Genomic DNA, 23,667 nt, shown 5'->3' with positions numbered 1-23,667 from the left:
TTCATTTCCTTCTCTCCACCCCTCCCCGAAATTGTATATATAAAATATATCAGCCCTTTCCCTTTCAATCAGACTTTGTGCTATTCATAAACAGGATTAGCAGTTATACTATTGATAGGACCCTCTATTTTCCACCCTTGTATAACCTTGATTCTTAAAATGACATAATGGGAGAGAACTGGGGTTGTTATTTGTTGTCTGTCAACTGTTACACAGATCAATCTGTATGTGCTCTATTCCCTGCGTATGCATGTCCACACAACTAACAACTGATATGCATGCGTCGTCAGCCAGTCAAACCCTAACTGTCCAAATTGAGAGCTATCTTATATCCATGGGTGTTACATAGAAGATATAACGGTGTATAATATAGCTATGTATGTATGTATGTATGAGAGCTCGGGAAGGTTAGTTTGGCAGACTGTATCTACATGCGTGTACTGCGGACTGTACTTCCTCAGTTAGTCCTCTGCCAATGTACTTTTCTCCCCAGACTGTAAAAATGGCCCTCCATCAGCGGCTAGATAATTTAGATGCAATTCATCTAAACCTCATTCCCGTCATAAATGAATATTCTAGCTGAGAAGAAATAAAAACATACGGTTGAGTGATACATGTACCGTCCACAACGGCAATGGGTTTTGGCTAAAGCTCCAGCCACTCAAATCAATAGTGACAAGGGTACCTACATACGCATAGATACATGGCTAGGTTCGGGCCGACAGGCGGACACAAGGGGTTGGCTATGCAATGCTGTGCATTGTATATAGGTAGTTTAGATGACGAATTTGCTGTTGGAGTTAGTTAATATGATGCTGTGTGCGGAGGCTACATCATTCAGGTGCCTCGGAGGTTGGATTGAGGTAAGGAGAATCCTTACGATCACTATTTTGTTTAAAATTTGAATAGGCTTCGAGGGGAACTAGTTTTGGGAAATGGATTCATTTGTCGACTTGGCCTTCAGCAGGAATGGCGGCGTTAAAAGAAACAGTTTGTTTTCAATGAATTGCATCGCACATTTCTGTAAGCGTTTCTCATTTTTCTATAGATCCGCTTGGAAGGAGTTTCTATTGAAACATGCATATAGAGATGCACATATACTTGTGGTAGATTAATCTACCTGATTCGTGCCCGCTTTCCAATATATCTATACCTCTAGCCTACCCATTCATCCCAACTGTCGAAAAAGGCAGATGATACGGCGTGGTCCATGCTCTGCACACAGTTACGACGCACACCAGCACTGCTAGGAATGGTACTGTGTACAAATACAAATAGAGACAATGGAGGAAATGGAAAAGTCCAAATTGCATTCTATTCTGTGAGGATTAGTTGTCAATGCATGTATGTACAGTACAATACATACATGCGTACATATGTATAATGTGTGTTCTTGCTGGAGCAACATGTTTCGAAATATGATCGGCTCGTGGAGGGATGAAAAAACAAAAAAAAGGAGTTGAAAGCACGACGCGATGTGAGGCTGGCACTGACGAATATAATGGGATTGTTTGGCTGCATGAGGTAGGGCTTGCGGGCCGGTGGATACGCAGGTATATTTTGCATATTAAGTTGTACGCATGCATGCCTGTCTCCATTGTCCTTTAGCTGAAGGACATAGGTAAAAGATGGTTGTCGTGCCTTTCCGGCAGGCGGGAGAGAGGGAAATTGTGTTTCTTTGATTTGTGATTCTAAAATATTCTTGTCTGCTTCTATTGCTTCCGCTTCTAGTAACCTCCGATACGAGATACGGATATAAGTAGCTCCGTCGTTTTTGCGAAATGCCCCGCGAGACATAGTCTAATATTTCTTCTCAGAGAAAATAGGAATACAAAAAGGGAGAATAGATGGCACGACCAAGGATCAATCCACTGTCATGTCCACAGAAACTTATTTGATCTATGGACATAGAACGGGGTAAATCTAGGTATATCAAACGCAAACTATAATCGGACAGAAGACTTCATAAAGTATGGAACATTCTCAAGGAAGTAAGGGGGCTGAGATCCTGTACGTCCGGATGGGAACGTCAGTTTTGTGGAAAAATCCATCCTGGGATTCTAAGGGTGGAGATTCAAAATCTACCCGATGAGAGTTTAAACCGCTCCATTCTGGCCAAGAGAAGGCCGTCAGCACACTGGCAACGTTTCACGAAGAGGACATGAAATGACGATTTAGAGGTAGGGAAATTTTATCGCGCACCGCAATTTTTAAGAAAATCATTAAACGTTTCCGGGTTTCGAAGTGTGGCAGATATAATGAACACTTTGATTCCGTGCTTGTCAAATAATTCTCGTAACGTTGATAATAAAAGGGGTACAAGGTCAATGTCATATATCTGCGCATTTATATAAGTCACAGCGCAAATGCGTCGCCATCTTCATCAGCCACTAACGACGATATTGGGAAAATGAATTGGGAGTGTCGCATGCATACCAGATCAGCTCCAAGTGCAACATCAAATGATTTGTACGGTTCTTTTGACGAGGGAGGATGGTTAGGTTGTAATGGAGTTCCCCACTCCCATATCTGCGCATCGATTCTACTGCGAGAAAGATCGTTCCGGATTGCACAGTCCTTGATGCTAGATATCAATGCAGGGTCTCTGTCCGTAGCCGTCACTCTCCGGGCACCAAGACATTTCAGACAATACATGGAAAGAAGCCCCGTACCACTCCCGAGCTCTACGACATTCTTCTCTTCAATTAGCGACCTGCCTTCCGGGGTTGTAAGGTAAGTGCCAAGATGCAAGGCCGCTTCCCATGTGCGGAATCCTGTAGTTCTCGAAGCAAGTATGAGATTGCGGTTTTCTAACGTTATGACGAATTGATCATTACGGCGTCCGCATGAAGCTTTGGGGGCTGTGTAACGGATGTAAGACAACTTCTGCGCTTCTTCAAAAGGGGGCAGTCGTGGGCAACTGATGAGATCACTATAACTCCTCATGAGATCATCTAAGACCTCCTGGGAGATTGAGATATCGTCAGGGGAAATGACAAAGAGAAATGTGACAAATCATGGTGGTGGTAAGCCCTTGATTTGCGGTAGCGAAAACAAGAATGAAAGGAGTCATACATCCTCGTCAGAGTTAGAAATTGACTCCTCCAGTTTAGATATAAGCATTTTTAGGACCCGGATACGATAGCCTGGTGGAGGGATAGGCCAAACCAGTGTTTCATCGAACATTCTCTGGTAGATCAGCTGCTGAACAGCGGGTCTGAGAAGAGCATTATTTGGGGGGAAACAGAGGTATTGTGGTTCAAGCAGCTGGAGATACTGAGACACAAGTAAATCCACTTGGCTTTCAATGAGAGGCTGCATCATTATTATAATTATTGCGCGCTGCGTAACTATCAGTGTTGGTGAGGACTGGAAACAAATCTCATTCTGACCTCATGGAAACTGCCGTATCGGGACTAGTGCGGCGAGGGTGAATGGCCCTAGCCGAGAACCCACATCTGGCAAAATCAAAAATACATCGAAACGCTCAACTTCTTTGACGACAGCGACAACTGACAAACCCCAGCAGCCGACAATCTTCCCCCTTCGTCGAAGCAGACTTTTCGAACTGCCGGTGGCTCCCTTCTTGAAAATTCTGCAACCATGGCTGAACCTGCGGTGACTCTGCGGACGCGCAAGTTCATCCGGAACCCGCTTCTGGGTAGAAAACAGATGGTTGTGTAAGTTGCTCTTTTCATTTTTGTGCGAATTCCAAATAGACGCCTTGGGGGATCACGATCGCAATTTTGCAGATGGAAATGCACGCTTGATTTTTTTGTTTTCGGGTTTTAAGATGATACAATGGCTTCCTAACGGGGGTTTTCATTATCGCACACATCAGTGACATCCTCCACCCCAACCGTGCCAACATCTCCAAGGACGAGCTCCGTGGGAAACTCTCAGAACTTTACAAGTCCAAAAAGGACCAAGTCTCCGTATTCGGTCTCCGCACGCACTATGGTGGTGGTAAGACCACCGGTTTCGCTCTCATCTACGACTCGACCGAAGCCCTGAAGAAATTTGAACCCCGTTACCGCCTCGTCCGCATCGGAGCTGCGGAGAAGATTGAGAAAGCCAGCAGGCAGCAACGTATGTTTTTGGCATATCCCAATCCTCCAAAAATATAAGTTGGGATTTCACTGACAAGTGGATCTACTTGATATACAGGCAAACAAAGGAAAAACCGGTCAAAGAAGTTCCGGGGCACAGAAAAGACCAAGGGACCAAAGAAGGACAAGAAGGGTAAATAGAGGAGGACTCCGTGTTTCTTTGCTTATTTGGTTTTTACGGTGCTCGGCGGAGATATCACGACATGGGATTTTTGATTTAAGGACCCCAAAATGCGCTGGATGAAATTTTTTTTCTTTATCTACCTACATCAATGATGTACTTTAGCCGAAAATCAAGCCATTTCGTGAAATAACGCCTTTTCACTCATATTTATTGCCTCACTCCACTACAATTTTGCAAACGGTACATGGACAACCCTTTTTCTCATTTATACGATAATCTATCAAAATTTGGTGGCGATAATGACGGGCAGATCCCCAACCAGCAACAAGGGGACAACAGGCCGACTTCGTTCCACACTAGCGAAGTAATAAAAAGGCACTCCACCAAGTACTCCAATCACCGCACGCCATATATTGCCTCAAATATCTTTTGATATCCGAAAAATCGGTACCAGCCATTGGGTATGTTTAGAGATGTAACAAACAACGAGGAAAGAACAGATGTGGTCTAATACACGGTAGGGACGGTTTGTGTGTAAGCCAAAATGCGTCCATTTAAACCGGCAACCTGGAGTTTGCCGACTGCACAAGAGAAAAACGAAAAATAGCCCAACGCTTCCATAAAACACGCGTTCTATCTGCGAGTAAAGGAAAGGAGTACACGATTTTGTGCATGTAATTGCGCAGCAAAAATGAATCAAATCCAACCGTGTCTTTGACATAAGAGAGACAATATCTCACATTTCTAGACATAGGAGATCCGTGCAGGAATAATAACAAGAAAGTATTGCAGCTTTTCCAACCATTCCCGTATTAAACTGATATTCGGCACACGCACACAAGCGGGAAACGAGATTCCAAGGAGACTCGTTAACTACCGTTGAGATATATGAACTCGGGGCTGCTAAGACCAAAAAAAAAAAGCCCTGAAAAATTGAATGTTAAAAAATTTGTGAATCGAGCTATCCCTAAAAGTTATCTGTTTTGTGAACTGGAAGATTAGACGTCGGGCTCACTGTGGGCTCTGAGCACCTTGATGCCGACGGCTCGAAAGGAGGAAGACGGGTGTACACTTTTCCATTTGACAAAGTACCTGATGATCTGTGTGCAGACAACATAGTGCTATGACCATAGGACTGCGCTCCACAGCTGGTTCGCTGTCGGAGCTCACCGCCCCGGTGGGATGGACCGCTCAGCGTATTCTCTGTAGGAGGGCTGAAACCCGCCACTGACTCCGTTCCCGAGAATGTTGTTGAAGGCATTGTTGTGGCTGGGGGATTGCTGGATAGGACGTACCCGAATCCCATATCAGTGGGTCCTATCAAGGACTTGCTAGTACTTGGCGAATTTGCACTGTTGGCCATGGTAGATGGCGTCGTCGTTGTCCTCATCGTGTTCTGCTGGCTGCTTGACGACAAACCCTCCAATGCCGAATGGCTTGAGGATCTGGCATTCAATCCTGGGCTAGTTCCATAGGAAGGAAGCGAAGTCTCTGGCGAATGGGCGTTCGTTGTACTCCCGTTATCACGGCCATTTCGGCTCGCTGCAGGGTTTGGTAATATCCTGTCAGGCCCTGATGACGATGATGACATTGCGCTGAGAAGGCCATGTGCGGAAGGAAGTTCGGTTGATACGGATGTGGGAGGTTGCGTTTGCGTCATGTAGTTGTAATTTGACCCAAGGGTGGGATGGCCATCTTGGTCATGGTAAATATCTTCATTTGGGGTTTTGACAACTGGAGAGGTCCGAGGGCTTCCTGTGAATGAATAGTAACTGGAGCTTCCTGAGGAATCGGTGTTAGGAAGGATGTATGGTGGAGATGATACGCTGTACGGGGAGGAATCGCCCTCGTAGTTGACGGAGATATACGGGCTCCTCGAAATTGGAGCAAACTGAGTTGCTTGATCATAAGCACATTGAGACTTTGAATACAGCGGGAATGTGGGAGCCATCGAATGGATTGAGATTGAGTTGGCTCTGCTGCTAACCTGTGCCTCATATCCTGTGTTGCTTACAAAGGGGCCACCCAGGGGCCCGGTACCCGGATATGGCCAGGAGCAACTGTAATGTGATTTGGTCTGAGTATTGAACGAATTGACCTGTGTTTCGTTAGCAACAACTGCGACCATTTTATACACGGCTATTATTAAATAGGGTATGTCAACAAACCCGCAAAAATTGGCAACCTTGCGTTCCTGCGTTCCGACAGTTACTACATTGGCCATTGCCAATGTCCCCACTACATTTGATCTTTCTTCGTCGACATCGGCCGCACTTCAATGAAAATAATAAGCAACGAACCGATAAGTAGAGGGATAGGTATTTTAGCTGCGTCAATGGACCTACAGCAACAGGAATACGCCGGCGAACAGATGTACCGCTGCCCTTCATCTCTGGTTGTGTTGTTGAGCATATTCGATTACTATATCCACCCGCGGGTTGTTGAGCATCTCCTCGCAGTGGCTGGGAAACTGGGTAGCTCATTCCCCGTGTAGAATTCCGACAGAATTGCAAGTCTTCCTGGGTTTCGTAGTAAGCTGGAGACATAATATATTCTGTCCGCTTTTGTTGCAAGCAAGCAAAGATCAGAAGATATGGCCGCTCCTATATGTCCCTAGCTCACCATGCGTGTAACAACTGACAAGCTTCGGGAAGGCGAGCAAGAAACAGTTTTGAAAGGGAAGAGTAATATTGGGTATCCTTAATATATCCTAGCCATAGCTGGGAATAAAGCAAATTGGGCAACGTATCAGGGCATGGTGTAGGTTTTAAAGATGTTGTGCAGGTATATCTGCCAAATTTTTCTCTGGTAGTTTCCATCCCTTACTTCAAAGGCATATGCAGGACTCTGGAGGCGATAAACCTGACCATAGTTTTGCCGGGGTTACCCATTATGTCCAGTTTATTATTAGCAAGTTAGTTTGATGGTACATATTCTCTAATAAGTTCCACGGTGTTCCCATGTATCAACCCGATGCGTTCTGCTTTCTGGACGCAGGGTTCGTAACTGAAGAAAGTCGTGCAGCTTATTTGAATAACAGGGTTGTTAGGCTTGAGTGCCCAGTGCCACGGAAAAAGTGTCCCAATTGTATTTCACACGCTGGACGCCATCCTCATGGTGGGTGATGAAGTGATACCGTAAAATGCAGCGTGACCATTGGGAAATCGAGTGTAGTAGAAAAAGAGGATAAATAGTCCATCCAAAATTGGACGAAGAAAAATATTCAGAAAGCAAAAATTATATTCTATTCAGAACAGAATTGGCCGTGTACACAGACGAAGAAACAAACAAAGAATAATAGATAAGAAAAAACATAAAATAGGTTTAAACAGGCGAGACGGGTGCAGAGGTCACTTTGATTCGAGCAAGTAGCCGAAAGCGAAAAGCGTTTGCCAGTGCAAAAATGCAGATGCTGATTGAGTTGTTTGCTCCTTGCTGATCAAAGCACAGAGCAAACATCTGCCGCTGTCACTCGTAAAACGGCATTTACCACATGAATCGCTGTCGTGATGCTCAGTAAAAGCTCCAGTGCAAATAGGTGTAATATGTACCAGCAAGAGATGATGAGACCTGAGGCACTACAACACCAAAACTGCTCCCGCGTGAGGATCTTGGCGATGACCGCGGCAAAACGCTCATTCAAACGTCAGATTGGAATGATGTGCTAGCATTCCACTCCAGGTGATATAATTTAAATCACTGCAGTAACTTGAAAATAATATATTACAAGAAAGGGGCCTGTAAGGAGAAGTAAAAATAACAGGTTCTAGATTGTGTCTTCTTCAGATCGGTTTGGTTTGGTTGATGATATGTATCATTGTGTGTTCTACCGTGATTGGAGGAATTCAACGGTTTCCAGGAAAAGGAACGCACGGGACGCTACCAGGACGGCTAAATATTGTTTTCAGTTTCAGGGCTTTATGAAGAAACAGAGTAGTAAGATATATTCCACTTATATGTATGTGCCATTTATAAGCGATGTGAAACCACAGGACAGCTGGCACAAATAAGCGCGGAGTCCTGCTGAAGATTTATGTTTCACCAAGGAGAATCAAGTTATGCTTTGCCATGCCAGTCAGGAAATGGTTCTCATGCTAAATTCTTCGTATACACCGTTTCGAAAATGTTCGTGCCCACATGGACAAAAAGAAAACCCTGTAGATTAGCTAATGTAAACGATGAGGAAGTATTGAAATCAACAGGTTGGGGCCCTGCTGGGTCCCGGGAAGCGGGAAGCTCCCCTGGAAGGTTAATGTATATTACAGCCTCATGCATGAGGCTTGAATGGACTGATGGTAAGACCCATCAAACAGCATTGCTGTCATTAGGCCCCATAGATTGCCCGGCCCGCCCTCCACGTGCACGCAGCAATCGCAAAACATACAAGATGAAATGGTTGGGGTTAAACATATTAGAAAATCTCATGCGAGTAAACAGGGTTTCAACGGTCGGTGAAACGGTTGAAAGCTGAATATTTATTGAGGCGAACCAGGACTGTACTGAGGTAAAACACTTCATTGAACACGAGGGACATTTTTCTTCTTTTCGGCATTTTTCCTTTTTAAAAAATAGTTTGACTTGCATTGACCCTCTGTCAATCAAAAGTATGTGACGAACGGTTGACATCTCGCGCCGCTGCAATTGGAATTGGGAGGGCAATCAGCATTAGAGTCGGAACGGTATTCCGCGAGAGGGCGGGACAACAAACAACTCTCGAATTCATAGATATACACCGTCTTAAATGAACCCGTCAGGTATAAATGAAACGTGGGAGCCTCATAGCATGCTTACAAAATTGTTTGAGAACCCTCATCGGGATAACCCGCCCAGCAAGAGCGGAAGAATGGCATTTGCTAAAAGGTTAATAGATAGTTGAGCAGATAACCGATCATATATGTAAACCCAGATCATCATAAAACTGTTTTCCGTGTTGTAACATATCTTGCAAGGAGAATATAAAATACAGAAGGTGGGAAATCGGGGATAGGTCATCGCGTGCAACAGTTGGAGGCATTCGACACGACAGAGACAGTGCAGCCCCAGTCTGATTGGCCTAACCCAAAGCGGCCAAACCCGCACCGTCGTCATTCCGAGATATCTCCAAGCTCTGCTTGAGCCTCACTTCCTCACCTCCTCACACGAAAACATCGCGAATCCCGCAACCCCGGAAACAACCACGCCTTGAAGCAAGCTTTTGCACCGCGAACTATATAGCGATATGACTCACGTCCTTCCCCCACCCAATTTCACAATTAACACATCCCATGACTGAAGTAATCAGTTGCCTCACTCTTAACCTGGCTCGATATCTTCGCGACCATGAGCGTCATCTTGGAGACTTCCTTGGGTGATATCGTTATAGATCTTTTGATCGATTCTTCCCCCAAAGCTTGTGAGAAGTAAGTGGGAAGCCCTGCCTATAACCCTATCCTTGGTATTTTACGTCTCCCATGTTGTACAATAGTGAAGTGGTTGAAGTGGAAAACTAAGATCTCCAAACCATTGCGATCCAGTTTTTTGAAGTTATGCAAGGTCAAGTATTACAATTTTTCACCGGTATACAACGTCCAGAAGAATTTCTCCTTCCAAACTGGCGACCCTATTGGCCCTGACTCCAAAGATAGCGATGGAGGGTCTTCTATCTGGGGCCTCCTCAATGGGCCTTCGCGAAGAACATTTCTAATCGAGTTACCGCCCAAGATGAAGCATGCAGAACGTGGCACGGTTAGCATGGCTACGGTCCCTTCCACAAAAGATCCTGACGAGCGCCTTGCTGCCAGTCAGTTCATCATAACTCTTGGAGATAATCTTGACTATCTCGATGGGAAAGCTGCTATATTCGGGAAGGTGGTAGAGGGATTCGATGTCTTGGAGAAGATTAATGATGCGTTCATTGATGACAAGGGGCGTCCACTTAAAGATATCCGAATTCGGCATACGGTGATCTTAGACGACCCATTTGATGACCCTCCAGGTCTTGTGGTACCCGCAGAAAGCCCGCTCCCTTCGAAGGCGCAACTGGCGACGGTAATGATTGCAGACGATGAAGAGTTGGACGAAAACATTGATGAGGAGGCGGTGGAAAAGCTACGGCGGGAACGCGAGGCTCGGGCGCAGGCGTTAACCTTAGAAATGGTTGGGGATTTGCCGTTTGCTGAGGTTAAGCCACCAGAGAACGTGCTCTTTGTATGCAAACTAAATCCTGTAACTCAAGGTACGTGGTCACATTTTTTCTTTACGCTCTTGTAGTGAGTCGCCAGACCAAACTAACCGCAATAGATGAGGATCTTCATCTCATTTTTAGTCGATTTGGACCGATTCTCTCCTGTGAGGTGATAAGGGATAAGCGGACCGGCGACAGTCTGCAGTATGCATTTATCGAATTTGAGAACCAAAAAGACTGTGAACAAGCTTATTTTAAAATGCAAGGTGTTTTGATTGATGACCATCGAATCCACGTCGACTTCTCTCAAAGTGTGAGTTCGCCTGCTACCATGCTACAACGTACTTTGCATGCCAGCCTGTTGATTTTCCACCTAGGTTTCGAAATTATCAGATAGTTGGCGAAATGCCACAAATTCCAAGAGAGCCAGTCAACAGGGTGGGTTTGGGGGAATATCCGGCTTAGAGAAGCGGCGTCAATACAGAGCTTCTGAGGCGCCAGGGCGAGATGGTTATGGAATGGTATTCGATAAAGAGGATATGCGCAGGAGGGGGAATATTGAATCTTACAGGCGTTCTCGGAGTCGAAGCCCAGCCAGACGACATAGACATCGGAGCAGGTCTCCATCGCGTCGCCGGTATGAAGATGATGATGTTGGACGGTACCGACAGAGCAAGGACTCCTGGAGATACAAGCGGGAAAGCGAAGGGCGTCCGCGGTGACAAATAGCCATCTCCTGTAAATTCAATGCCCGATGTGCAATATATTCTCCTTGTCATTTAAGAATTTGTCTCCGTAGAAAAGTTAAAACGGGAAATGTTCGCTCTGAAAGTTCCTGAGTTTGAGCTGAACCGTGTTCGTTGCGCCACTGTAATTGAGCCACCCAAGCAGCCAAGCCAGCAGGATCAGGCCAGGGTTGGGCTGGCTTGCGCCCACCATGTCTTAGAAGCGCGCTGCCCAGCCTCTGGCACTATCGAATAATTTTCATTTTTGTCTCTCCCCCTGGCAATGACCCTAACAGGGGAGTGAATGCTTGTTGGATTTGGCTGAAGCACCTGAAGTTCATGAACCCCGGTTCCCGCTGACATCACACGCCTAAAATACATATTTGTTTGGTGGGGTTTCAGCTAAGGCTTCGCGTTTGTGCCATCGATCTCTTTGTTGGCTTTATTTATTATATAACTTCAACTCCATTCCGTTTTTTTTTTTTTTTGTTTTTTTGAGGATAAAACCATCAATTAACCAGCACCCGAACCATTCTACCTTCTCCCGTATTACCAGCTAATTTGTAATTTGCTACAATGTCCATGCTCATGTCAAATATCAATGACCACCTCCACCTTGGTGGAAAGGAAGACCCAGCTCTACCCCGCCAGCCAACGCGGGATGAGGTCAATGCCCTGAAACAAAAATACGAAAATGCAGGACAGGAGCAAGTATTTGCCTTCTTCGATGAGCTGAAATCTACCGAAAAGGCCCAACTCTTCCAACAGCTTTCCAAGTTCGATCCAAGCCGCATCAACGAGCTTGCCAACAAAGCACTCAACCCTGCTGCCGCCTCACAGGACGGTAAAAAAGCCACCCTCGAACCTCTACCAGAATCTTCGACGGCATCCATGATCGATTCAGATACCGATTGTCTACCACGATTCTACGCATCTGGGCTACAATTGATTGCCGCTAACAAGGTAGCCGTTGTGCTGATGGCTGGCGGCCAGGGAACTCGGTTAGGCAGCGCTGCTCCAAAGGGTTGCTTTGATATTGGGCTGCCAAGCAAAAAGTCGCTTTTCCAGATACAGGCGGAGAGAATTATCAAGCTGCAAAAATTAGCCCGGGAGTCATCTGGTAAAGATAACGTGGTTATTCCGTGGTATGTAATGACCAGTGGGCCAACTCGACAGCCAACCCAGTCGTTCTTTGAGGAGCATAACTTCTTTGGCCTGGATAAGAAAAACGTTATAATCTTTGAGCAAGGCGTGCTACCCTGCATATCTAACGAAGGTAAAATATTAATGGAAAGCAAGTCAAAGGTATATATACCATATTTACTTTTAGGGGGGGATTCTACCAGCCGTCTTCCTACGCTTCCCATATCTTTTCCCCCTGCTTCTCATCGTGTTATTTGTTGTTTTCTTATTCTAACTAACATGTATGATGCAAAATAGGTCGCGGTGGCACCTGATGGTAATGGTGGCATATACCAAGCGCTTTTAACGTGGGGCATCCGAACAGACATGAAGAATAGAGGCATCGAGCATATCCATGCTTACTGCGTCGATAATTGCCTTGTGAAGGTTGCCGACCCTATCTTCCTCGGTTTTGCGGCATCAAAGGGAGTTGACATTGCTACCAAAGTCGTACGCAAGCGGAATGCTACTGAGTCTGTCGGCCTGATCCTGTTGAGAAATGGAAAGCCAGATGTTGTGGAATACTCCGAAATAGACAAGGAAACTGCTGAAGCCCAGGATCCGAAACACCCTGACGTCCTCAAGTTCCGTGCAGCGAATATTGTGAACCATTACTACTCATTCCATTTCCTCGAATCCATCGAAGTCTGGGCACCCAACTTGCCACACCATGTTGCTCGCAAGAAAATCCCTTGCATCGATACTAAGACAGGGAATGTCATAAAACCCGAGAGACCCAATGGGATCAAATTAGAACAGTTTGTTTTCGACGTATTTCCATTATTGCCCCTTGACAAATTTGCATCCATTGAAGTTAAGCGGGAAGATGAATTTTCTCCATTAAAAAATGCTCGGGGCAAAGGGGAGGATGACCCCGATACCAGCAAGAGGGATATCATGCGCCAGGGTGCGCGGTGGATTCGGGCTGCAGGCGGCGTTGTCGAGGCTGAATCGGATGAAACGTCTGGCGTTGAAGTTTCTCCTCTGATAAGCTACGTAAGGAGACACCCTCCACTTTATTTCTTCTATTACACGGCCGGCCCTAAACAAACACTAACCATAAAACTAATTCATGTAGGCTGGAGAGGGCCTGGACTTCCTGAAAGGTAGAACCATCAAGGCACCAGCGGTAATTGAACGCGAGACTGCAGGCGCTTGAATCAAACATCAAAATCGATTTCAGTAACAACACTCATTACGATACCACCCGGTACAACAGCATATTTCCACAAGCCTGGCATTAATCGGACGATTGGGGAGGGTATTTGTTAGACATCCAGCATGATTTGACTACTGCGCGAAGGGAAAATGCCTATTTATTCTTTCTACTAATGTTTAACATCGCGGCAATTGAACGAAATATTTTCCAAGCAAAATAGTCATGTACCAGCATACAGCTGAACGTTGGTTGGAATAGTGCTGGAGACATGGTCATATGCCTGATAGTGTTATCTCAATCCTTTCCGATTCTCAAATTAAACCCTATCCCTAATTAATCCTAACCGGCGTATTTAGAAATATGTGTAGAGTATGTGCTCCATAGTATGAGCCCCATTCAATTTCAAGAAGTAGCCCCCGACTTTGGAACTACCTTCTCCTGGGCACTTTTACAGTTTAGCAGGTTTTTTTTATCCGATTCCCAGAGCCTTGGGAACGAATCAGCGCTAATCCCGTTTCGGCATGGTCGGCAAGCTTCCAAAAGATTTTCTCATTTCTGCTTTCCCCAGCCCGACAACTTCTTGTCTCGAGCTTGCAACCACATAGACAACAGTTGTGTCTCTTTACACCCTGGAAGGATTTTTTCTGTGGCCTGGTGGGACCGGAGAGAAGAAGTGAGGGCTTTAGATTGGCGTGCCGAGTTGTCAGTAAGTTCCTCCCCCCTTTTATCATTCCTTATTTTGTTCAAAAGTCGACCCTGATCTTGGGGATTTATTCGAGAACGCTCCTGGCATTCATAGTGCCTAGGGAAGCACGAATGCCACTGTAATTCTCCAGGCTAACAAGACAGGCTATCAAGAACGCTGGACCGGAGCCTTGAGTGACGTTTTTTCGTTTTTCGTTTTTCTTTCTTTTTTTTGTCAAAGGGACAGATTTTTCTGAATTGTGAGTCGCTCTTGTCGCGAAGAGCTGTTGTGTGCTCATAAAGGTGTACGTTTTCTTTTCAATCTTGCCAGTTAGTGTTCCGTCGATCTCGTTTCGCCTTCTTGTTAGACAGATAGGCAGCTTATCAATGCGACCCGAGAACATGCAACCTTCTACCCTTTCCCCTGAGCTGCGATACAATTTGCTTAAAGCTCCAGCCATACCCGATTAAACGTTTTCGGGCTAACAATTTAAACGACAGCCAGAGATCCCGCCAAGATGTTGTCATCGCGCCGCGCATGCTACAAATGTGGCAACATTGGCCATTATGCGGGTTAGTTGAGAAACAACCGGAAAACCCAGATTCTGCTGTAAGTTGAGAACTAATGCTGATCCTAAAATATAGAGGTCTGCTCGTCTGCGGAACGCCTTTGCTATAACTGTAATATCTCCCCCTTCCTGTCCTTTATCTTACCACTCCTCCGGAGGCATTTTTTCTTCCTAGAATACAAGACTAATCGATTTCTTCTAGGCAAACAACCGGGTAAGATCCAATTTCCGAATGACGAAGACGATATCGAAATTGGTTTCATATAACTAAATCATCGGTTTAGGACATGAGTCGAATGGTTGCCCGCGTCCTCGCACAACAGAAAGTAAGGAGGGCCTGGCCCTTTGCCCTAGTTTTCGATAGTGCAGAAGCATAATAACTCTTTCCGTCCCGCAGCGAAACAATGCTATCATTGCCAGGGTCTAGGACATGTGCAAGCTGACTGCCCTACTCTGCGCATCAGCGGAGGTGCCACGGGCGGCCGCTGCTACATTTGCCATCTGCCCGGCCACTTGGCTGTAAGCGTTTCTCTGTTTCTTCTTCGGCATTCCCCCTCCCTGTCAGCATGAAGTTTGCTGACTAAGATATAGCGGACCTGCCCATCTGCCGGTATGCATGGTGCCGGGAGAGGCGCTCCAGTTATCCGTGGCGGTTTCAACTCTGCCTTCCGTGGAGGATTCGCGGGGTATTCCAGAACCGCGATGTGCTACAAATGCGGCGGCCCGAACCACTTTGCACGGGATTGTCAGGCCCAAGCTATGAAATGCTATGCTTGTGGAAAATTGGTTAGTAATTCCCCCCCAAAGGGACTTCAACAAATGTCCAGTGAAACAGAGGCAATGTGTTTATCGTTATGTAACAACATACAGGGTCATATCTCTCGTGATTGCCCGGCTCCGAACGGTGGGCCGCTGAGCTCCGCAGGGAAAGTTTGCTACAAATGCTCTTTGGCTGGCCATATCTCTCGCGATTGCCCTACCAATACCAACGAAACCGTTGCTCCTAGTGCTGCGGAACCTACTACTGAAGTTGCTGCTGTGGATAGCGTTGCCCCCGCTGCTTCAGCACCCACAACCGCGGTGGCTTAAAGTCAATTTCCCTAGACATCATTTCCCTATACATCCCATCTCACCCTTCAATCGATCAGACTCCCGTGATGGAACTTACCACTTCTCTATTTTCTTTCTCTTTGTCCTCCCTTTGTATCTGTCTAGCTGAATTCTGCCCACTATTGCTAAACTTACTCCTATTATTTCTTCTTTTTCCCTTGAAATATTTTGCACATATTACGTCTCCCATGTCAGATTCTCCAGACTACGGGGTGAGGTCTTTATATATACGATTTGCCAACGAAAAGGTTTTCACGACGCAAACACAAAGAATTTCTTTGATCCGGAATTTCGGCATCTGGTTTTATTTACATAATAAGCCCCATGAAACGGCGCCAATTGGCTAACAAGCTTGGGGGATATTTAAAATAAAAAGGGTTGGGGAAGGAACAACTTTCAATCTGGCTTTCCTCTCTCCGCAGGGAAAATCTGTGAGAAGGAATCGAAAAATATATTTTGGCAAGGCCAATGAATGGTGGACGAGAAAAGGAGGATTTGGGTTTGTTAAGTATTCAAGTTCCTACCAAAGTTGTAACGGGGTCGTGGATTTATGATATTAAATTGTCGGTAACTAGACCACCCCCTCGCTTTTACTTTTCTTTACTTTTATTTTTACTCCCTTTTAACCCGAAAACCCTTCCCAAATATAAGCGTGGGGAGCCTCTCTTCCCTCTTTCTATGGAACATGGCGTGGTCATTTATTCTACATTTATGGTCTTGTTTTATTTTATTAAACGCCAACTTTCCTCACCTTGTTTCTCTCTTCTCTTCTTCTGTCTCGTCTGGGTTCCAGAAAGCAAGGCTGGCATTTTCCTTCTGTAACATTATACCAGGCGTCAAATTTGCTGGCGGTTGTGTGTCAACAGAATAACCGGGTAAGGGGTGAGAAAGGAAAGGAAATGCTCGTCCGGAATAAAATTTTCATAGGAGTCTCGCTAACTATGAATTAAATTGGTTCTTTCTATATATTCATTTTCCTATGCATATACATGCATATGAGCAGACTTGTGTCAAACTGCTTTGTTCTCTTATCTCTCCGCTGCACAGCATTAGATGTCCCAGCGAAATATCCTTCGCGGGCGGGATGAGGCTGAATTCTACGCGCCCTCCACTCCTGATCGGGAAATTCTCGTGACTCGCGGAGACTCTGCCTCGACACAACCAGCCCCTTTTGAGTTCTCCCTTTCTCACTCTCTCTTCCCGTCTTGAAGAATGTCCACCAGCCATCTATCGATATCAGTTTATCACTTTGTCGCTCTAGACTACTTCCACAATCTTGCTGCACTGTACGTTGCCATATCTGCAAGTTCTTTAAATATTTTTTTCCGATCCAAAATCTCCATTTACGGACGACGGTAGATAGCTCAGTTATCAAGCAAAAGCCATGCCTGCGTCGAATGCCAGCGATGAGTTTGATGATGTGAGAAAGAGCCTTGATTCCCATCGCGGTTGAGGTAATATCGAAGAGGCCACATTCGGTTAACCCTACATCTATCCATTGTTCTACAGGATGTCTTCATCGTCGATATCGACGGTATCCAAGCTCATGGTGAGTTCCTACCTCCTCTTCTCAGTTCTCAGGCCATTTTCATAGCAGAAGGATAAAAACAGCTCAGCTAACAGCAATTTTATGGTGGTCCTCGTGTGTTAAGGGGTGGGAGCTGCAGATATTACGAAACTGAAAGCAAATGGATTTTATACTGTTGCTGTATGGGATTAATTTCCAAATTTCATTCACTATTCTCCTTCCTTACCTTTTAATTAATGATGGCAGTCCCACTACTCTCATTTTGCGTGTCTTAGTGATATTTGAAATTAGTAAAAGACTAATAATAGTGGTAATGGAAATGGGGATGATCGGATATATTCTAGTCTGTTCATGGAGCCACGAGAAAGACGTTATTGAAAATCAGGGGCTTCAGTGAAGTCAAGGTAGAGAAAATTAAAGAGGCTATTCAGAAATGCCAGGTATGTACCTCTCTTCCAAAATTGTTTCGCTCGTCCAGCGGTTGCTGCTGGTGGCATAGGGAAATCTATTTTTTTTTCTTTTTTTGACTAACATGGACATACACGTAGCCCTCAGCTTCTGGTTTCATAACTGCAATGGAACTAGGCCACCAGAGGAAGCGAGTTGTAAAAATTTCCACAGGGAGCAAGCAATTCGACTCTATCTTGGCAGGGTGTGTGTAGCATTATTCCGAGCGTGAAGGTCCTTGAGTAGAGACATTGACTCAAGCCTCTGTGCAGTGGATTTCAGAGCATGAGTATCAGCGAGGTATATGGCGAGTTTCGCTGTGGTAAAACACAGCTTTCGCACACGATGTCCGTCATGGCGCAGCTGCCAAAGGACATGGGCGGTGCGGAAGGGAAGGTGGCCTATATCGATACAGAAGGCACATTCCGGCCTGAAAGAATCGCCCAAATTGCGGAGCGGTTTGGTGTTGACCCAGATTCCGCGTTGGAGAATATTGCTTATGCTAGAGCACTGAACAGCGAGCACCAGCTGGAGCTTCTGAACACACTGTCAAAGGAGTTTGTGGGTGGTGAGTACCGCCTATTGATCATCGATAGCATAATGAACTGTTTCCGCGTCGATTACTGTGGGCGTGGGGAACTGGCGGATCGACAGCAAAAGTTGAACCAGTTCTTAATGAAACTCGCGCACATGGCAGAAGGTATGTATGACGATATCGCTCTGCATCTTCCATGGACTGTCTTGGCTCACAATTCGCGCTCCAGAATTTAACGTTTGCGTTTTGATGGTATGCGCCTCGAAGAACAGAGAAAGTTTAGCTCTTGGTATTCGTGCTTATCCCACAACACAGACAAATCAGGTACAGAGCGATCCTGGCGCGAGTTCCCTTTTTGCAGGCGCAGATGGACGCAAACCGGTTGGAGGGCATATCTTAGCACACGCTTCAACCACTCGAGTCTTGCTTCGGAAAGGTCGAGGTGATGAAAGAGTCGCAAAGATCCAAGATTCTCCAGGTAATAATTTGACCAAAGATATCAAAAAACAAGTGTCATGATATGTTTTATTCACTATGGTTTTTTCGCAGATTGTCCGGAGCGTGAGGCCATCTACGTGATCACGAATGGAGGGATCAATGATCCAGACAAGATATAAACTCGAGGTTTCAGACGGTAACCAACTTGACGTAGAAATAAATCCACAATCTTACATGCTGTTTGATTTCGTGTCTTAACTATCCATCCATGCAATGTCGTTTAGCTTTCAAGGAACCTGTATTGAAAATTACAAGGGGAAGAAGGATTAGCCACAGCGCCAAGCTTTTGCTTCTCATGTAAAATATCTTTATCTGAAAATTCATTGAATTCACGAAAAATTATCCCAGACCAACATCGGAAAACGTAGCCAAGGTATATTGAGCTACAACCATGGCGCCCAAACGACTCTCTCCACAGAGCATATCCGGCTACTCAGTTCTACCAATCGAGCTCCCACCAGTTCCTTCATTCCCAACCTCCGCAACACACTACCTCTACCTCCGTCCCCACGAACCGAAAGTTCCTGACCCAGACTCCGCCCGTTCCATTTTCATTGTAAATGTTCCAGTAAGCACCACAGAAACACATTTGCGACATCTGTTTGGTGCCCAATTATCCGCTGGTCGAGTTGAACGTGTTGAATTCCACGGCACAGCTTCCGAAAAACCCTCCACCACCACCACAATAACCTCCAATCCCAAGAAACGAAAACGCGACACCACAGACGAGTTACAGGTAGAGCTAGACGCAACGGCGCTCCCGCGAACATGGGACCGTGAACTGCATACTAGCGGCGCGCACGCGATTGTCGTCTTCGTCGACCGCCCCAGTATGGAAGCCAGCCTCAAGGCTGCGAAAAGGGCTGCAAAAACCCACGCCAAAATCATTTGGGGCCAGGGAATAGACAACGAGAAGGACAACCGTTTTCCCGCCCTCGGAATCCAACGCTACAAATCACATAACAGGCTACGATATCCCGCACGTGCCGAGCTACTTCGTATCGTGAATGATTACATGAGCATCTTTGGCAGGTTTGAGGAAGCTCGTTCGCGCGAGGCGGCGAGGGGGGCTGAAGTGTTGGATGAAGATGGTTTTGTGAAGGTTACGCGGGGACCGAAGATAAACGATGTAGCGAGGGAGGAGGAGTTGAGAGCGTTGATGGAGAAACATAAGGAGAAGAGTAAGGGGCTTCAGGATTTCTACCGGTTCCAGATGCGGGAGAAGAAGAAGGAGAGGCAGACGGAGTTGTTGAAGAAGTTTGAGGAGGATAAGAGGAAATTGGAGGAAATGAAGAGGAGGAGGGGAAAGGTCAAGGTATGTTACTTTTTATTATTTTCTATTTACATTCGTCCTCCCCCCAGTCTTTATTTTTGGTTTTTTTCACGCAGGCAGAATGTTATGATCCTGGGTTGTTGTTGCATCTGCTGACCTTTTCTCAGCCGGAGTAAAGAAATCGTGAAGGTGGGCATTCAAGAAATGATGATACAATATTTAGTAGTGCGGAATTTGACAGCTCGGGGCGACTCCATCCATGCCGTAGTTCGAAGACACCCACCAGTATGGGTGGTATATCGAATATGATCTATAGTCGCGTAGGATTTGCTATTGTATGAGAGGATATGTGTGCCCTCATACCAATTCCTCTGTTTTGGAATCCAACAAGCATACAAATGACCCTTGGGTTGCTTTCTCTCGATACCCTTCTAGCCATCCAGATCAACCTGGAATACAGAACGCATACGGTCCACAATGTTATACAATAATATCCGAAATGACATAACTTGCAGCCTCGGGTGATGAAGACATCCGATATATTATAAGACCAATATCTCCAGGAACATGCAAGCGTTTTTAATTGCGGATATTAATTTCAACCACACCCGCACAATTTGCACTTAACAATTACAAATAAAGCTGTTTTAAAATGTAAATTTGCACCCATGCAACTTGTAAAGCTAGGATAATTTATCCAGCAATGGAATACACAATTGTGTGGAGGAACCCGGTCACGTACAGACTGGCCTGCTAGTTACGTCATTCCTAGGATTACCTCATCCTTGCTGACCGGCAGACCGCAAACCGCCATATCTCGACATATTGAATTCAAAATAAATCGTTTTATTTATGGCTACTTCGTTTAGTCCTCTCGCATGCGACCCGCACTTGAAACCGAATCAACTCATTTTGTTAACTCGCTATCAAGGAATACCATACCATTTCAACCAATCAGAAATCCACGTTGCCCCTCATCTGGAAGACCGGATATAACAATCTACTATGCCAATATTCCCTTATAGCAAATATCCTATCCTTGACATTATACAAAGCCAATATACTCTCTTCGCCTCGTCTCTTCGTGTCAAGGGAGTGATCACCGTCGCAAACTAATTCCAGATCCTTCAGAAGCATTGGTAATAGACCACCGAGGCATAACCATCATTTCGCTGTACTGCCTTGCTTCTAGATTAGCCAACCGCAATGGATGATACGCTGGTGATGGGATCGGAATCAAATGCAGTAATAGGAGGTGGCACAGGCGGAGGGGGTGGAGGATTCATACCCTCTTCTCTCCCCTCTCCGCCTGCATCGTCAGTCAACTCGAACTCCACCGTCACGCCGAGTCTCCCACAACAAAGAAAACAGTCTCTGAGGCCAGGAAGTGCCAAAGAGATGACAGTCATAAACTTTGTCGACAGTCACATAACAGCCATAAACCGACGCCACGCAAAAAAATTCAGTAGTGCGTTCGCCGAGGACGAGTGTGAGGCGGACCGTGGCTATGAGAATTTCCGGGAGGTTGCAAAGGACATGGAAACGATTGTTGATGTGCTTTGGGTTAGTGGGACTCGTAAGTCGTTTTCCTCCCTTCTCCTATACACTGAGTTTTTTTTCTTTATCCCGTCGTGCCCTGCTTCCATCCACACCCTGGCACCTCCTCTTACTCATATACCTTGCAAATTTTTACTTCGCGTCAATCTGTACCAACATTTCTGGGCGAAACCCAACAGCATCCCTCCAAATCCCCTACCTCATCTCTCTGGCAGTCCTACTAAACACCTACCTCCCGGACTTCCCTTTTTCCGCACGGGCGACCTTTAAACTTATCAAGAAACTTGACACCATTTTCGCTTCTCTGCTGCTTGGGAAAGACTTGCAAACCGGTAATCCATTGCCGGGCTTCGAAGGCAAGCTTGGAGTGGTTTCCATGACAGAAAAGGTGAGGATTAAGAGCATTGCGGAGAGCACGCGGATTATTGTTGTCAGTGCGCAAGGGAATGAGGACGGGGAAGGCGGTGTATGTATGGATATGGATGACGACGATGATGATGATGGCGATGCGGATTACGATGGTGGGCAGGGGGGAAGGCTGGGATTTGAGGGTTTTGGGGATGAACTTGGGAAATGGGAAATGGAATCTGGGAGGGTATACGAGAGGACTATTCAGATATTGGGCGATGAGCTAGGGAAGCAGGATGGGTAAACTGTATATGATATGAGGTTGGTGTCTCTCTTATTCCCCTTTGTTTCAATGACTTCCTAGTTTCTCTTCCTTCTCCCCCCCTTGCTTTTCGTTTTATATATAGGACACACGATCTCTGATAAGTACCAGGTCATGAATGAACGAATAAACGAATGTAAAAATCATAATTCCTCAACATGCTTACGCATTTACAATACATATGAGCCAACATATCATGATAGGCCTTCCCACCCCTTATACGCCACCTACATGATCATAAGAGCAACATTGATGCAATGGCGGCGGTTATAATGGGATGGAAGTCTGGTGATAGTAACTAGGTAGTCTATGGAAGATCCTCGGCATCGGTTTTTCTATATATACTTTACTAACTTGGTACCTAATGTAAGTACTCATTTCCTACCCTTAAACAACCCAATGCTTATGACATGTATGGAAATATACTAGCTAAGCAAGACAGCGGTATTCAATTATCTTGTCACAAGCACCCGGGATCTTTAGAATTAGCACTCCCAATGTTTGGAGGTTTGGAGATACCCTGGCCCTATCACAGTTCGGAGTGCATTACCCTTCTAAAAATCTTAAGGTGCTACTGTGACGTACCACAAGCACGATGTTGGTTGGCTAGCCCCCAAGGCGAGCCCAGGGCAGTTGCAACCTCGTCGAGCATTGGCGAAGCTCGCGGAGATATACTGCCATACTGTCGCTGATACAACATCAAGAGAGTTGACTTCAGGGAGATGGCGATGGAAGGAGAGACACTCGTACTCACGCACAAAATCGGGAGGGGAGCGTTTCTACCATGGAAAACAAGGATCCATCGCGAGTGAATTAATACCCCTTTATGATGAGTACAGAGTACTATATTGACCCTGGAAATGGTCTCTCTAATCAAACTGAGTTTTGTAAGGTAAATTTTCTGTTGATATATCCCAGGCAATTGAGCTGGGATTCGTGGGGGATGGCAGCTTAGCTGCTGGATATATCTCCAAACGAACCTGAGTACGGGCGTAGAGAATCTCAGCCCCAATCAAAAAAGTTTGTAGACAGTCAACTAACTACGAGTAGTGAGCTAACCAAGCTTAATTAGTCAACTCGAGAGAAAAATCCAGTTGATGACTAGCTAATGTAACTAGCCATTTTGTACCATCACGCCAATTTAATATGAACGTGTACCTGTTTGTGTTTTGTCTTGTTTGACTAAATTGGCGTAGTGGTGCAAAGTGGCCGAGAAAGTGAAGCACGCTAACTGATGTAACCAATGACTCATCACGCATTCACATAAATTGACCATTTCCGTCTTCCAACACCCTTATCTTCCAACCATCATAGCTTCTGGTAAGTATTACCCC

The 23,667-nt window shown here is 45.6% G+C and overlaps 8 protein-coding genes across 8 annotated transcripts; 7 read left to right on the top strand and 1 right to left on the bottom strand.

Annotated features, from left to right (window-relative positions):
* Positions 1–2,355: 2,355 nt before the first annotated feature.
* On the bottom strand, positions 2,356–3,186 carry HCAG_04419 (conserved hypothetical protein; the record flags this gene model as incomplete). The annotated part of the gene is made up of 2 exons (XM_001540529.1): positions 2,356–2,964; positions 3,076–3,186. 2 exons carry the CDS (start codon positions 3,184–3,186, stop codon positions 2,356–2,358), a joined length of 720 nt encoding a protein of 239 aa, XP_001540579.1.
* A 417-nt stretch (positions 3,187–3,603) lies between these two features.
* On the top strand, positions 3,604–4,250 carry HCAG_04418 (40S ribosomal protein S24; the record flags this gene model as incomplete). The annotated part of the gene is made up of 3 exons (XM_001540528.1): positions 3,604–3,680; positions 3,842–4,089; positions 4,168–4,250. 3 exons carry the CDS (start codon positions 3,604–3,606, stop codon positions 4,248–4,250), a joined length of 408 nt encoding a protein of 135 aa, XP_001540578.1.
* A 5,302-nt stretch (positions 4,251–9,552) lies between these two features.
* On the top strand, positions 9,553–10,793 carry HCAG_04417 (hypothetical protein; the record flags this gene model as incomplete). The annotated part of the gene is made up of 3 exons (XM_001540527.1): positions 9,553–9,632; positions 9,747–10,447; positions 10,513–10,793. 3 exons carry the CDS (start codon positions 9,553–9,555, stop codon positions 10,791–10,793), a joined length of 1,062 nt encoding a protein of 353 aa, XP_001540577.1.
* Positions 10,794–11,697: 904 nt separating this feature from the next.
* HCAG_04416 (UDP-N-acetylglucosamine pyrophosphorylase) lies at positions 11,698–13,462 on the top strand (the record flags this gene model as incomplete). Its single annotated transcript, XM_001540526.1, has 3 exons — positions 11,698–12,426; positions 12,562–13,299; positions 13,382–13,462. 3 exons carry the CDS (start codon positions 11,698–11,700, stop codon positions 13,460–13,462), a joined length of 1,548 nt encoding a protein of 515 aa, XP_001540576.1.
* A 1,202-nt stretch (positions 13,463–14,664) lies between these two features.
* HCAG_04415 (conserved hypothetical protein) lies at positions 14,665–15,804 on the top strand (the record flags this gene model as incomplete). The annotated part of the gene is made up of 8 exons (XM_001540525.1): positions 14,665–14,719; positions 14,749–14,756; positions 14,792–14,827; positions 14,918–14,929; positions 15,000–15,041; positions 15,136–15,234; positions 15,307–15,501; positions 15,586–15,804. The coding sequence occupies 8 exons, from the start codon at positions 14,665–14,667 to the stop codon at positions 15,802–15,804; spliced, it is 666 nt and encodes a 221-aa protein (XP_001540575.1).
* A 1,405-nt stretch (positions 15,805–17,209) lies between these two features.
* On the top strand, positions 17,210–18,952 carry HCAG_04414 (meiotic recombination protein dmc1; the record flags this gene model as incomplete). The annotated part of the gene is made up of 8 exons (XM_001540524.1): positions 17,210–17,245; positions 17,335–17,374; positions 17,478–17,533; positions 17,698–17,793; positions 17,902–18,005; positions 18,073–18,500; positions 18,565–18,813; positions 18,885–18,952. The coding sequence occupies 8 exons, from the start codon at positions 17,210–17,212 to the stop codon at positions 18,950–18,952; spliced, it is 1,077 nt and encodes a 358-aa protein (XP_001540574.1).
* A 272-nt stretch (positions 18,953–19,224) lies between these two features.
* Positions 19,225–20,374, top strand: HCAG_04413 (RRP7 superfamily domain-containing protein; the record flags this gene model as incomplete). The annotated part of the gene is made up of 2 exons (XM_001540523.1): positions 19,225–20,148; positions 20,348–20,374. The coding sequence occupies 2 exons, from the start codon at positions 19,225–19,227 to the stop codon at positions 20,372–20,374; spliced, it is 951 nt and encodes a 316-aa protein (XP_001540573.1).
* A 938-nt stretch (positions 20,375–21,312) lies between these two features.
* Positions 21,313–23,438, top strand: HCAG_04412 (predicted protein; the record flags this gene model as incomplete). The annotated part of the gene is made up of 5 exons (XM_001540522.1): positions 21,313–21,682; positions 21,879–22,311; positions 22,705–22,745; positions 22,902–23,173; positions 23,406–23,438. The coding sequence occupies 5 exons, from the start codon at positions 21,313–21,315 to the stop codon at positions 23,436–23,438; spliced, it is 1,149 nt and encodes a 382-aa protein (XP_001540572.1).
* Positions 23,439–23,667: the final 229 nt, after the last annotated feature.

This window comes from Histoplasma capsulatum, genomic scaffold, assembly GCF_000149585.1.
Source record: "Histoplasma capsulatum NAm1 scaffold_4 genomic scaffold, whole genome shotgun sequence".
Lineage (NCBI taxonomy): Eukaryota > Fungi > Ascomycota > Eurotiomycetes > Onygenales > Ajellomycetaceae > Histoplasma > Histoplasma mississippiense.
Note: the sequence above shows the minus strand (reverse complement) of the source record. Positions and strands in the feature narration are given on the sequence as shown.